This window comes from Pogona vitticeps, chromosome 2, assembly GCF_051106095.1.
Source record: "Pogona vitticeps strain Pit_001003342236 chromosome 2, PviZW2.1, whole genome shotgun sequence".
Classification (NCBI taxonomy): Eukaryota; Metazoa; Chordata; class Lepidosauria; order Squamata; family Agamidae; genus Pogona; species Pogona vitticeps.
Window position 1 is genome coordinate 156,961,530 of NC_135784.1, and position 14,577 is coordinate 156,976,106.

Below are 14,577 nucleotides of genomic sequence, written 5' to 3' on the forward strand. Positions count from 1 at the left end.
TTAAAGTTCTGTGTTTAGAATTTTCCTTTTTTCAGAATTGTGGTATTTCTAACTAGCATTACTAGCATTATTACTTTCTGGGGGCTAGGCCTGTGGCAGAGAAGACTCCTCTAGGTATAGTGTTTGTCTTTAACAATCATCTTTTTCCTTCCCTGTCTCCAACCTATAAGCACATACTCATCTCTGGATTTTTTTAGGCTGTTTATTTTTTCTATGGAACCAAAGATTGCCTTGTACAGGAATGTAAGGATTTGGACAAAAAGATTGAGGTAAGAGCATTGCTTTTGACTTTTTGTAGTTAATGTTTTGTTTTAATCCAGCAGAAATATAGTGTTCTCTGTAAAGGTGGGGGTGGAGGGGTTGAAAGACAATTAATGCAGGAGTCATTAAATTAAGAATATACTCAGACAGTAAATACTTAGCCGCCAGAGCAGATAGAAGTTAAAAGCATGCAGCAGGGCTTTCCAAAAAAGCAGGGTGGTCTGCAAGCTGCTGCAGTCAACAGTCACTAAATATTTTTACTTTTTATTTCCCTTCACTCCTGTTTTTCACATTTCTAAATGCTTTGAGCCACCCAATCAGGTTGTCTTGGGGCACTCAGAACAACTTGAAACAAAGAGGGTGCTTGGGTCCTTGTGCATTCCTTCTTGACATGCTCAAAGGTCTTTTTTTTTTTTTGCATCACTTTCTTGTTTGTGGAGTTTGCTAACAATCTGCTGTATACCTTTAAAGCTAGAGTTGGATGGAGAGAGAATTCACCTACCCAGTTTGGAAGGCATCATAGTTCTAAATATTGCCTACTGGGGAGGTGGCTGCCGACTCTGGGAAGGAATGGGAGATGAGCTTTATCCTTTGGCAAGGTGAGAATTGTGTCTTCTGTTGTATGTGATCTATATGAATCTGGCTGGGGTCTTGGGACTATTTGTCAAGTAAAAAATGTGTTTGTAGTATCCTGCCAATTGGGCCGAGCTCTTCCTGGCAAAGATGTCTTTCTCCAATGCCACCCTGTGGTCCATTATGATTGTTGTGCTGGCCTGTTTTTCTCCCCCCATCCAGCCCATCAGAGCCCTTGCAGGCTTTTCCTTTGTTTTGCCCTGGTCACTTACTATCCAGCCTTTTCCAGCTGGTGGAAAGAAAACGGAAAGCTCAGCACAAGAGTCTTCACCCTTGAACAACAACCACCTTTTCAAAAATGTGTTGGGTTGGCTAGCCCAACAACCTCTGTAAAAAAAATTATGTAGAAAAGAAAAGACATACAGCCTTGTTACTCTCTCACTGTTTCTCTCTCTCTCCTTCCCCCCCCCATCTCCTTTCCAAGTGGTAGTAAGAAAAAGCAATATGTTACCCCACTTTTCTTTTTTTGCACATAAAAAGTTGGGTATGCTGCCAGTGAAGCTTCAGTCCTCTCACCATCTTCACTGGCCCAGAACACCAGTGGTGGAAATGTTCTTTAGGACACCCAGCCTCTTCTGTGTTTTGAAAAAAAACAGCAGGACAGCTATCTACCACTGCCAGGCATTTTCAGACCCCACTGACTGGAGTCCTGCAACAACAAACACAGCAATGTTTGTTGTTGTTTTTAACTTATGGGATAGCTTAAGTTTTTTTTTTTACTATTGCATTCTTTTTAATTTTGTGTATAGTATGCAGCTTCATTTACTATTCCTTTATTGTAGTGTGGCTCACCTCCTTTCTCTCTTAGGCATGATGATGGGCTGCTGGAAGTTGTTGGGGTCAATGGCTCTTTTCACTGTGCACAGATTCAGGTGAAGCTTGCCAATCCTATCCGGCTGGGACAGGCCCACACTGTGAGGGTAAGTGACATGCCTGCAGGGCTGAGGGGCTGGCAGGGGTAGATTCACACAACTGCTTTCCACATTCTTCTGATGCTGAATGTAAAGGTTCAGAAAGCTTCCCGGGAAGAGAAGGATGTCTTGAGTTCATTCCCCAAGCTGAATCCTTAGAGACAGTCATGAGCAAAACAAGTTCACTTTTTAAAAGCACATTACCTTTGCTGGCTGGAAAGTTCTGAGAGCAGCAGTCCCAAAACTTAGCTTTTCTAGGCTCTGGTCAAAAAGACTGTCCACATCTTGTGGGTCCTACCAGTCCATTTAAATACAGTGGGCAGGCTTTTCAAAGTAATGGAAGGCTGCCAGGAGTCTATGAGTTGCATTATGATGTTTCCTCTCTAAAATAAGTGCTGAACAATATGCTTTTGGGTAAACTATTGATGTCTTTGCCCTGGGCTTTCATCTGGAACGAGTAGGCAGCTTACAGTAGGCTGCTGCCACTGAAATTCAATGGATATTGGTAAAGTCACACCCACATGTTGGCTCTCATATACCAGATTCCGTTTTGAGTGACCATTTAGAAGCCTCCCAAACCATGTACGTGAAATGTCTGTCAGTGTCGTTCACAGTTGTCAGGAGAGAATGAGATGGATTGGCAGTTGCAAGTATAACAGAGTACCTTTTAGCCATGGATTTCTTGCCTCACCCTGACTCGAAGTCCGAGTCAGTAATAGCATTGAGTGTATTTTCTGTTGTGAAAGAAAGTCACCTAGTATGGGAAGAGGAGATTGTAGTAAGGAAACATGGGTCTGTGCCATCTACTGATCAGACCCAGGAGACTCCCTTTCACATGCAACCCACACACCGCTTCATTCAAAATTATACACCAACCACTGCAGCCATGCACAGCATGACCCCTGTTTCCCACAAAAAACTAATTCTTTCCTAAGCATTTCTCTTTTTTAACAAGCAAGACATGGTCACTTCCCTTGTTTCTCCTCCAGGACAGCACACTCTCAAATTCATGACAGTCCACTCAATGTACTGCTGACCTCACACATCCGCCACATTTCCCTTTAAACCCAAGAGTAATTTATACTTTTCCTAAACTTGCTGTAACCTGTTGTTAAATTGCACAGGTCAATCTCCTTCAAACAGCGTTTTAAAAGAGCCCCAAATTTTTCACTATATATTTTTTTCTTATTTTCCCTCCCCAATTTTTGGTACTAATCTGTGTTTCTTTGCTGTCTAACCAAGAGGGGAAGCCCCCGTTCTGCAGCTAGGAAGGAAGTGCATGCTGCTTACTGTATTTTTCTGTATATAAGATGCTAATTTTTCTAAAATTTTTAGACTAAAAATTGAGGGGTGTCTTATACATGGAAGTAAGTTGAGGAGAGAACAAAATGGCCCGTACCTTGCCTCTGTAAACAGGCTTCCTTCAGTCACAAGGCTTAGCTTCCTACAGTTAGGAGCCTTATGGAACTGACAGCTGACACTGAATAAACCAATTGGAACACACCTCATTGGCGGTGGAGCCTGTAGGCTCAGATGCAACAGGGACTCATAATGTCTGAGCATTCTGAGCCCAGAGGCTGGATACTCAAAGCAGTTAAGATTTCTTAATTTGGGGGTTAGAAAAGGGGGGGGGAATCTTATAAACGGAAAAATACGGTAGCTTGCATGCATTTACTTGGCTGTCATAGTAGAGATGTTAAGACATTTGGCTGGAGCATTCTGTACCAGCTCTGTGATTCAGCCTCACTTGGCTTTCAAGTTCTATGTCTGTAGCTGCTTGTTTTTTTCTTTCTTCCTTCCAGTTGATTTTGAAGAATTCGAAGATGCCAATGCAGGTCGATGGAGAGCCTTGGGCCCAGGGGCCTTGCACTGTTACCATAACTCACAAGACCCATGCATTGATGCTGTATCACTCAGGTGAACAGACAGATGATGACGATGACGTGTCCAGTGTCTCTGAACAGGAGTTGGCTAAAGATCAGATGGATGGGGATACATAGGTCTCAGCGCTATTTCCATGCACTGACTGGTAGTGGTAATTTGGTTTTTGCTGACAAGCTTAGCGCTAAATAGTCTTTCTCCAATAGACCTCTTAATGCCATGTTGTCTCTCTACTTGTATATGGCACTGGAGTAACTAAGCCATGCTTGCAAGTGATTAAGAAATGCTGACCCAGGCTTGGACGCAGCAAACAGGGTGGCTTTGGTGTCTAGTAATATGCTGACGTGGCAAGGTGGAGAGTGTTTAGGGTGACATGACACGGGACTGCTTGGCTGGCAAAACTAAATCTTCATTGAGCACTGAGCATTTGTGTAGAGTTCTGTGGAGCAGCGACCAGATGTTCCTGGATTGACATTGGTATAGATCTAATTTTGATCATGCTATCATTTGAGGCCTCAGAGTTCTGAGGAAAAGCTCACTTCACACTGCCCAGTTCAGAAGCACGGGGGGGGGTGCCTCCTTCCCCTTCTCCTCCTCATTTGCACATTCCTTTATCCTATTTTGTTTTTTGGAGCTACCTGTGATGCACCAGATTTTTTTTTAGAGTGCTTAGCTTTGAAAAAGAAAGACAGTGCAACCTTTGCTTCTGGAGAAGAGCTCAGGATAATTGTCTTGCTGACAGCTGTGTGTCCACATAAGGCCCCAGCCAGCTTCACTTGCAGCAAAATTGCTTGCATTAAGTGTCACTAGACCTTATGGTTTTTAGTCATTTCTATCATAGCATTTTATTTTAAAGGCTGAGCAGAGAAAGGTTTTGAGTTGTGTGTTGTTCACCTAACCAGCCAAGACCCAGGATTCACAAATTGTTTAGCGTTGTTGGTATGTTAATCTTCTTTCTCTCTGAATGATTAGAGATCAAAAAACTACTTTGGACTCTCTGAATCAGGTTTATGAGTGACCATTAATATAGACAAACTATTCAGACAAGTGTAGAGATGGCATGTTGTCCCCTCCCCCTCCCACAATAACTTACTTTTTTTCTGGGAGATATGGTGTGTTGGCAGAATTCATGGGATATATACACCCAGGGGTTTTGATCAGCTATCCAACAGTCTTCATATTTGAAAGGAACTGGAGTAGAAGTAATTTTATTTAAAAAAAAAAACCCTACTAAAATGCCACCAACATTCTGATTGTATTCTGATTGTTAAATGAGAACATTTAACACAACAAATGACAATATTATCAACGATCTCTCGACTGGCTTTTAAGATACATTTCTGCTCCTGCTCGTGGCGAGGGGCTGTGACTCAGGAGAGTTTCTTGCTGGAGGAAAGCGAGGGAGTCAATTTTTTGCCAGTCTGGCTTTCAGCCTGCCTGCCCAGCCCTTACCATATTGTTCTAGAACAGGGGTCTCTTCAGAGCAGTTTTGCAGGAGACAGTAGAAGATGTGTTGAAAATCACTGTGACCAGTGGGAGGTGCCTGGGGAGCAAGGTTCTTCTCAGAGGAATGGCTCTGAGTCTGCGTAACGTCAGCATGCCGAGGTTACGTGCGCAATGGTTTAGTTTTAGGACACAATAGGTCAACACAGGAGCTCTCCATATATATCTATCCCATTGAAAGGAACGGAAGCTGTCCTTGGATCTTCCAGTCGTGTTTATGCAGGACATTTCCTTGTCAGATCAGGTGGCTTGGTCTTAACACTGAAGTTTTCTTGTCACTTTAAAAATAATCCCCAGTTCTCTTTTTGTGTGCACATACTGTATATGCCAATAATAGTTCCAGTGCATGCTATCTGGTTAGGTAGTATAATTCCACATTCTAAGATAAATGTAGCTTAAATTAAAGGCTGCCTCATTTGCATAAAGAAAAGTTTTGAGGTATTTTGACAAATCAAGCAACTTTGAACTGAGTAATTAATTTAAAAAAATAATTTTAACGAGGTTCTTGGTTTCATGCAGCTAAGGAAGTAGAAGTGACAGACCAAATATTGTGCATTGGAAGCAACAGGATTGTATTTGTGTGTAGTTTTTTGTGTCAAACTTTTTTTTCCACGTTTAGTAATAACTTTTTACTGCCTTTTTTAAGTCAAGGAGATGTATATTTCTTCAGGGAGGTAGCCTCATATTTTGTTAGATATACATTCCACCCAAAGATCATTTTGAAGCCATGAATGTCTTCTGTACATGCATTTCTACAAAGGAATCGCTCATGTAAGCAGTGGTCCAATACACAACTGTGGTCCAGAACATTATTGCTGGGAGGTCAAGGAGTAAGGGCCCTTTGGGCAACATGGGCCTCAGGTTGCCCTTGCATAGGAATTGGTTCTGGGCATTGCTGAAGAAAATTGAAATGGGCCCTGGTCACTGCTTATTTATCAGCAGAAGTGGCTACAAAATTTTCATGGATGGACATTACTAATAAGAACAGTGAGAAAGAGTATAAATGTACAGCTGCATCCTATAAGCACAACAGACTAAGAAATAGGCTCCGAGCCATTAGATGGATTTTACATTTAAGGTGATATTATCCTAAAAAACCCAAACCCTGATAGTTTTGTTCTATTTATTTGTTATGATTCCCTTATTTTTTTAAAACTTTATTTAAGTATTATACTCTGATTTTGAGTGTCTTGGTGTTTACATGGGCATAAAAGTAAATGGACCGTACTCTGAAATAGACATGCTCAGTCTTTCATTCTTTCCTGCTAAAGCATACATTAATGTCGGTTCGGTACCTTGGAGGTAGCAATGTCCTTTCACCATTATTCTTCTGTTTTCTAGAGCACTTAATTTTATCAGAATTGTTAACCGAAGTTCCTTCTGTAAGTGCTTTTTCTACCATTCCAGTCACTTGTATCTCCCTCCAAAGCGAACACATCCATCTGTCCTTAGACTCAATTGACCAGAAGTGTAACATTCTCTAAGTCCTGGTTCACATACTCGGTTTCAGGAATCTTCTGTATAAAATGGAGCAATGAGCAGACATGCCTCCACGGAAGAGCTGATCAGCTATTACTTTTACCTTTTCTCTTCAATACACGGGGCAAGGGAACACACAGCTCTTTCCTCTCTGTTGCTGCTTTGCTCACGTAGAAAAATGACGCATCTGAAGAGAAGAGACTTCTGTTGGTGCAGAAACTCTCCATGCGAGCCACAATCCTGTTTTGCCAGTGTTATGGCTCACACGGAGAGCCGCTATATGAACAGGGACCTCATCAGACTTTTGCTTTCCATGTGAGGAAAGTGGCCATGTAGAAGAGTGGGGCTGGACACTCCCCTGTTTGCATGTTGAAGCGAACCAGGTAACTTAACACTGTGTTTGCGCATTATACACATATATCTCTGGTAAATAGTCTTCTTTGCTCTCCCTTCATCACCCTGCTGCCAAGCATACTCTGAAGGGAAGGAGTGAGCTGGTTAATGTTTACCATAAAAACCAAGGCTGGGGAACATGTCCCCTTTCCATATGTTGTTGGACTTCAGTTCCCATCAGCTCCTGCTAGCATAGGCAGCGGTAAGGGAAGAAGATGAAAGTTGCACCCAGCAAAATAGAGAGGCCCACACATTGCTCACCCCTTCACTGTATCAGGGTTTTGTGCTGTGTGCATCAATGCCAGTGAGCCTGAATGAAGTCTTAGGCTCAGGTAAACTCTCCCTGTATCTGTGCAACTGGTGGGGATTTTATTCACATTTCTTTCTCAGAGAAGGGGGGTTTGTTACATATGAACCAGAAAAAAATGATTCATAAGAAACTGGATAGTTCAAACATGCCAACTTCAAAAGTCATGATTTTAAGTGGCTTATTAGGAGCTTGATGTAGCCGTTGGTTCTGTGAAAGCGAAACCAAACACTGTCAAGGCCTTTTCCCAGGTGTGTTAGTAGATGGGTGGGAGAGAGATATGTGGCTTCACTCTGGCTCAGTCCAAGTCATGCATGTAGGCTAGCATTAAATATCTGAACAGTTGGTATCTCTTTTTGTACTCTCTGGAATCCACGGTGCATCAAATGAATAGTGAGAGATGCAAGAGCATGCCTGTAGTCCCAACTACACATAGAAGATACTTAGTCTGTCATGATGTGAACCTGTCCCAGCATGTCAAAGTATGTGTCCCTGTCTGATTTCTGTGTTTATTTCTATAAGTTTGCTACAGAAGAAGTACCAAATAGAATTCTTCGTGTTGAACTACTGAACCTAACAGTGAGAATTAGAAAGCTCACTGAATGCTGCCATTCACCACTTACCCAAAAGGGGGTGCTCATTACTAATGTCCAGGCTTCATGTGAGGTACTGTTGTCTCTATGAGTGGCCAGTGACTCAATTGCATCACTTCAGGCTTGTTCCTTTGTCCCTCTGAGGCTGATTTATCTATGACAAATTGGAAACATGCCCTATTAGGAACCACTTGGGAATTTCCTCTACATGGAGATTGCTCCCATGGCACTTTGCTGCACTGCAGAATGAGCAATTGTATGGGAAACACTGGGTAGCTTTTGCCACTCCCATAGAAAGTGGCATGGAGGAATTCCATTTTATCTAGGTGATTTATGCACCTGGCTGAGCTATGCCACCATGGTAGATGTGTGGGGTGGCTGCTCCTTAAGTGCTGTGGCCCGCCAGGTGGATGTACCTGGGAGATTTTGCTCTTGGCTGTAGTGCTAACTGAATCAGGAGTGAGGGAAATGGGGGCTTCCAGATGTGGTTGGACTGCAGTTCCCATGAGCCCTAGCCAAAAGAGCCATTAGTAAGGGATTATGGCAGTTGCCATCCAGCAACACTTGTAGGGCTACATGTTCCTCATTTTTACACTAAACAGAAACTAGAATTCAACCCAAAGTACCAGGATGGTTGGTGCCCCTTGCCTCTTTGAAAAAATGGGACTGGACAGTAACAAAACTGAACTGAAATACTTCAAAATTATTAACATACACAAAGAGATGTCCATACTAATTTCCTTTTTATCTTAAATCTCATTCAGTTCACAGTGTGCTTGCTGCATTTTTACTTGAGTGTTTCCACCCCAGATATGGAATTTAATATTGTTTACATGTCCTTCAAGGGCTCTTCATTAATGCTGCGCACTGTCTTCAGCCTCCAATTAAGCTTTTACTAGTCCAAGCCTGAAGTGAGTTTAAACTAATTTATGACCTCAAGGAAATGGCACTTTATGAACTTTTCATTTGGGCTGGGAATCAGAAAAACATACAAATGCACATTGTCTTTTCTGGATTTCTCTGATTTTAAAAAGTAGTCGTTGGATTGCATAAATACTTTGCTCTTAGAATAAAGTGGTTGATGCACTGAAGACTGAAATCCTGATGTTCCTCTTCCCCCTCTTCCTTAGAAAGATTGGTATACTATTCTTTTATACAATGCTTTTTAATGTCTTCATGAAAAAGGAAGTCAGTAGGTAATGTAGTTGTGCTGCTGTTGTCTAATACAGTCTCTGTGAGCTACAACTCTTTCAAGCTTTAAAATGTTACTTTAAAGTCCTGCTTGTGTTATTCCTTTCTAACAGTGTTTAATCTTTAGAATATAATTAAGGTTTATTCTGCCACTGACATAATTAATTTCCCCTGTTCATGCATAACCAGATTTAAACAACACGAGAAATGGCAAGAAGCAGGAATTCTTGTAATGCTAGGTGCATCAGGGGCCAATCTGCTGCACAGAACTTGGCAGCCCCCCCCCCCAAAGTGAACGATAGGTGGGTTCTGGAGATGAGGCTCACAGCTTGCTCATTGTGCCCTTGGAAATTTCGGGCCCAAAGCATGGTAAGCTGACTTACAGTTCAACCCCAAAGGATGAGCTTGTAATTGCAATCCTCTGCTCCAGTCCAGAGACAATCCAGAGACAGTAGAGTCACTGTTTGCAGGGTAAGGCATTTTCTCTGAGCCCAGGTAGGCGTGTGCATATGAGCTCCCTCTATTCAAACAAATGGGGGGCTGGAGTTATTCCTTGGCACGCCCATCCCTGTATACATTTTCTGCTTTGAAGTAGTACTAGTCTTTCAGCATTAAAAAGCATATCTGTACTGATTCACTGCAATAGTTTTGAGGTTCCAGATGATGATTAAAAGTAGAGATTGCTTGGCTCTGCTGCCACCAACAATCCAGTCCCCTCTTCTTCTACTTCTGTAACATGTAGCACAGCATGCTTTGTGTCATTGCAAGGAGATTTCCTTATGGCATCTGCTTCTAGCAGTAAAACATTCTGCACAATAATGCAAAGATACAAGAGACATCTGAGTCAACATTCCAGAGTGAGAGTGGGCAAGGGAACTCAGCGGATCCCTGACGCTACTTTCAAGATGAGTTTTTAAATAAGGATAATGAGTGTATCCTTATGTGTTCTGCAGAGCTGGGTTCAGCTTTAGCTGCTATAATAATCAGACTATTTTGAATGAAAACCTTTGCCATGAGTTTTCTATTGGATATGAGATACTCTGTTGTTCATTATAAGCACTGCATCTTTCTCAGGTATTTATGTCTATTTGTGTTGAAGTATTTTGATTACAGGTTGCAATGTTTTATGTTTTCTTAATGCACATGCTTTTATTCGGGGTCTTTGTATGGAAATCCTCCTAACTGCTGTGTGTTTTGTCGATAATTCGGTGGAACAGAATTACAGAGCGAGTGTCTATATATATATGCTCAGTTCCCATTGACAAAAAGTTTATAATGCCCCTGCTTGCTTTTCTAGATGTGCTCTTATCAGATTAATAACATTAAACATAGAGGATGTGTAAAATTGTCAACAGCATACAAGTATTGACTGCTCTATGAGAAGCTGTACTGTCATAGCTGTGCTAATTATCTTGAACCTGGGCATAGTATATATGCTTCACATATTCCCCACTACCTACACCTGCTCATACGGCTAAGACACGTAAAAACTACAAATTTGGGGTAAAGTACTGTACATGCTTACCTAGAAGTAAGTCTTACTGAACTCAGATTGATAGGCATAGGATTGCAGACGATGCTATTGGACTCTGCCCTGTACATTTTTGTGTGTTTCAGAACTTTCTGTAGTTCCAGTCATTTCTAAACCCCTTGTAGCTGACAGGTGAAGAGTTCTAGATGGCTCCTACTCCATTCTTAATCAGGTAGTAGATTTGAGTTTTTGCTCATTTGCACCCTATTCCTTTTATGGAGACTGACCAGGCTGTAGGTTAAAATGTAGGTTTTCCTGGAAACAGCGGTGAGTATTCCAGGTGAAGTGTTAACATTGAGCAATATCTTGTATAGAATCTGCTGTCACAACTAGAACCATCTATGGTTTTATTTTCAAACCACAGACTGTCCAGCTGGTCATTTTACTCCTATTTTAAAACTATTTTTTTTAATCGAATGTGAGTTGCCATTGTGGAATATACCTAATGTAAACAACTCTGATGTCTGTTATAAAGAGGAGCAACCAGGAACCCAGTTGTTTTAGGGGAGTGAGATGACATGTGTGAGGAGTCCTGAAGTTCAGGACAAATCTGAAACAAATGTGACCTGTTACATTGTATTGATGTAATGCCTAATTCTGAAAAGTAACCCTCTGGGTTGGTCAGAATTTACCACTTCCATATTGCATATTTTCACTTCAATCAAAGACTCATTAGGAAGCTGCCCAGAGTGGTAGAATATACCAGATGGGCGGGATATAAATCAAATAAATAAATAAAATAAAATAAAGCCACTACCTTCTCAACACTTGCCTACCTGTTACTGTATGGAGATGGCTAAACCCAGTTGAGTCAAAGTAAGGCCAAACATTTAACCTGCCCCCCCCCCCAAAAAAAGTTTCTTTCTGAGGCTGGAGAAGATGTGCTGGAAGGAAAGCTTTGTAGACAATATTGGCTTTTTCTTTTTCAAACACTTTTTAATAACCTGTATTTTCATACCATTCAGATACATGAATTTCCTCATGCTCCTGCAATCAGAATGTTCTTTTTTAAAATGTGTAAATGTAATGTGAAGGAAGTCTGTATGGATTTGAATCCATGTTGTCTGCTCTCCGATGAGACACTGATTTGAATGTGGGTCTGTTTCCATAGCTTGTAGCAATCCTTGTAATTAAATACAATAAATTACTGAAATTAAACAAAATAAGATTAGCACCTAATTCTTGCAGCCCTTTTTTTGGAGAGACCCTTGTGGGGGGGTCACTAGGGAATGGGTGCCACTATTGAGCCAGGTGGCAGGGAGAAAGGCCAAGAGGCATCTGTGCTCACATGGAGTCAGGCAGTGCTTCACACAGACAGAAACAAGCAGGCAAGCAAGCTGGAAGGTTATTACACACAGACACAAGGCTGGAGGTGGGGTGGATGAAGGTATTGCATCCTGGTTGGATTTTAGCCTGGAAGATTGGTAGAAATGATCAGATTGATATTAGCTGATGGAGATGCTACAATTATGAGAGCATGGCTGGTCATTTGAATGTAGTAGAGTTTGGGATTGATGTTTGATATGTGAGTTATGTATCATCAAGTATCTTTTAACATATGTTTATCCTAATAGGGCTTCCAAGGTGAATTAAATATTTAAGAAGTGGTTTTACCAGTGCCAGCACACACACACCGTGACTTTCCATGACCAAGTGGGGATTTTAATCTGTTACACTACACTGGCTATCAAGGATTGGCATGACATTTTGGGTGTGAGATACATGAAGATGAACTGATTATTTTTGGTTCATCATACTAGCATTGTGTAGCATAGGTTTGAGTGTGTATAGTATTGGGATGTGTTTCAGTGACAGGATCATGAGGAAAATTAGGGGAAGGTGCCTCTATTTGAATAATTATGGGAAGAGCAATATACAGCATAGAGGGCTCCCCCTCCATAGCCCACATTGCTAAAATAATTGTTATTGTTTTGCTGTGGCATGTTTCTAAGATGCTTTATTTGCAGATTTTAGGGAAAACCTTTGAAGAGTGGACAGCTTAATTGGCCTTCCAATGAGCCTTTTCCCCCCGAAAGCAGCTTCTTCTTGAAAGGGAAATATACTCTACTCAAGCTCCAAACACTTCTCACAGAACTTTTAAAGAGAATTTCAGAGAATGCTCAGAGAAAAACACCGGTGGAGGGAGGAGAGATGGTGATGAGTAATTCCAAATAAAATCACATCAAAGATTTTTCAAGGAATGAAAAGTGTTCTACAACTTTTTCTGGTTTTTTTTTAAATAACATTTTTTTCTTTTCATGTTTGTTTGAATTTAGTCATGTTGCTTTATGAAACTCTGTGGATATTTTGTAAAAAAAAATTAATCCATGCATCAACTCCATCCGTTCTTACCTTCTGAATAGAGCTGCCCATGTGCTATGTTAAAAATGGCTTTGATTTGTGCTCTCTGTTTGCACTGTGTTAGTGTTTTTAATTTTAAAAAGCCTCTTTCTGTGGCAAAATGTTATTGTGTTGTTGACTGTCGATACTGCTGAGCCAGGAGCTGAAGTCCAACTTATCTCTCTCTTTTCTCTGAACTGCCACTCCCACCTCTCCTTGCAGCTGTGGACAATGTGAGAACATTCTGTTGGCAATGAGGTAACAGATGGCCTTCAAATCTCGCTGCCCCATGAGCCTTGTCTTACTGTGAGGAGGACCAACAATAGCCGACAGAGCAGAGCATGTGCCACCCAACAGTGCACAGAGCCATTGTGCAAGCCCAGAGTGCAAAATCTCAATTCCACACTTAAGGGCAGCCAGCATGGAGCTTTGCTTTTTCGAACCTGCAAAAGAGCAGCTCCCCTGTGTCGCACATTGAGAGGAAGGAAGGGCAATGCATATAGAAATCTAATTATAAGCAGGCACTGAGCAAGCTTTTAGCATGATAATCACTGAGCCCCCCCAGGCTTTCTTGTGCAGGGACCCCTGAAAGGTGATTCTGAAAGCAAAAGTTAAAGCCATTGAATTTCCATCAATCATTCAATGTTTGCTTTGATTGCACTGACAATATTCGGTTTTGTTGGCTCTTAAAGTGCAGTGAGAAACTCTTATTAATCACTTTAAGATTTTTTTTATTTTAAGACAAAAGGAGGTTGCCTGCTCATTAGCTATCAAACAGAGCCAGAAGGCCTAAGAACAAGTTGTTGTGGAACAGATGGGGGATCCCTATAAATGATGCCCTGGGCAATCACCAGCATGGTGATGCAGATTTTAAAACAGAACAGTAGCTTCAAAGCCTGGAGGTAACTTGGTGGACTTCACTGAGTTCACTTGCTGGATGTTAAAAGCCAAGAGAAAGGCACACAGTCCAGCAGTATTTATTTGTGTTATGTGCCATCAAGTTACATCCTACTGCCACAGTCTTAAAAGGATTTTTCAAGTATATGAGATATTTAAGGAGTGGTTTTACAATAAACATATTTACCCCTCTCATTAGTTTCCATGGCAAAGTGGGGGTTTGAGCCCATTTCTCATGACTCCTAGGCCATCACTGACTAGGCTAGTGGTGGCAAACCTTTTTTTGGGCTCACGTGCCCAAACTGGAAAAACAAAAAACAAAACGAGGGGGGGCGGCATCAGAAGTGGCGGCGGTGGAACCAGAAGTGGCGATGGAAGGGGGAATCCCAAGTACGGAGGTGCCTCGAGACCCCACTCCAGATCCGCTGCCAGCACCAGCTGCTCCGGATACTGATCTGCCGCTCTCACTGTAGTTGCAGCCGCCTGCTCAGGTTTGGGGGAGGAGGGAGTAGCGATCCAGCGACTTATGGCTTGTGTGCTGGCAGAAAGGGCTATGCGTGCCAGCTGTGGCACGCGTGCCATAGGTTCGCCATTACTGGACTAGACTAAACTGGCTCTCATACAACCAGCATTTATTAGACTCAGCTAATGTGGTCA

At 41.8% G+C, this 14,577-nt stretch overlaps 1 protein-coding gene across 5 annotated transcripts in view; it reads left to right on the forward strand.

The window, feature by feature from the left end:
* The window catches only part of DGKE (diacylglycerol kinase epsilon), a 30,303-nt gene extending 16,988 nt beyond the window's left edge, over window positions 1-13,315 (forward strand). For 4 of the 5 annotated variants that reach the window (XM_072990938.2, XM_072990940.2, XM_072990939.2 and 1 more), the window contains exons 9-12: window positions 198-269; window positions 733-860; window positions 1,703-1,814; window positions 3,608-11,862. In XM_072990938.2, the coding sequence (XP_072847039.2) occupies window positions 198-269; window positions 733-860; window positions 1,703-1,814; window positions 3,608-3,805 (510 nt within the window). In that variant the 3' untranslated portion in view covers window positions 3,806-11,862. Of the gene's footprint in view, window positions 1-197; window positions 270-732; window positions 861-1,702; window positions 1,815-3,607; window positions 11,863-12,650 lie in introns of those variants that run through there. The other variant, XM_072990941.2, reaches the window with a different exon arrangement.
* The last annotated feature ends 1,262 nt before the right edge of the window (window positions 13,316-14,577 follow it).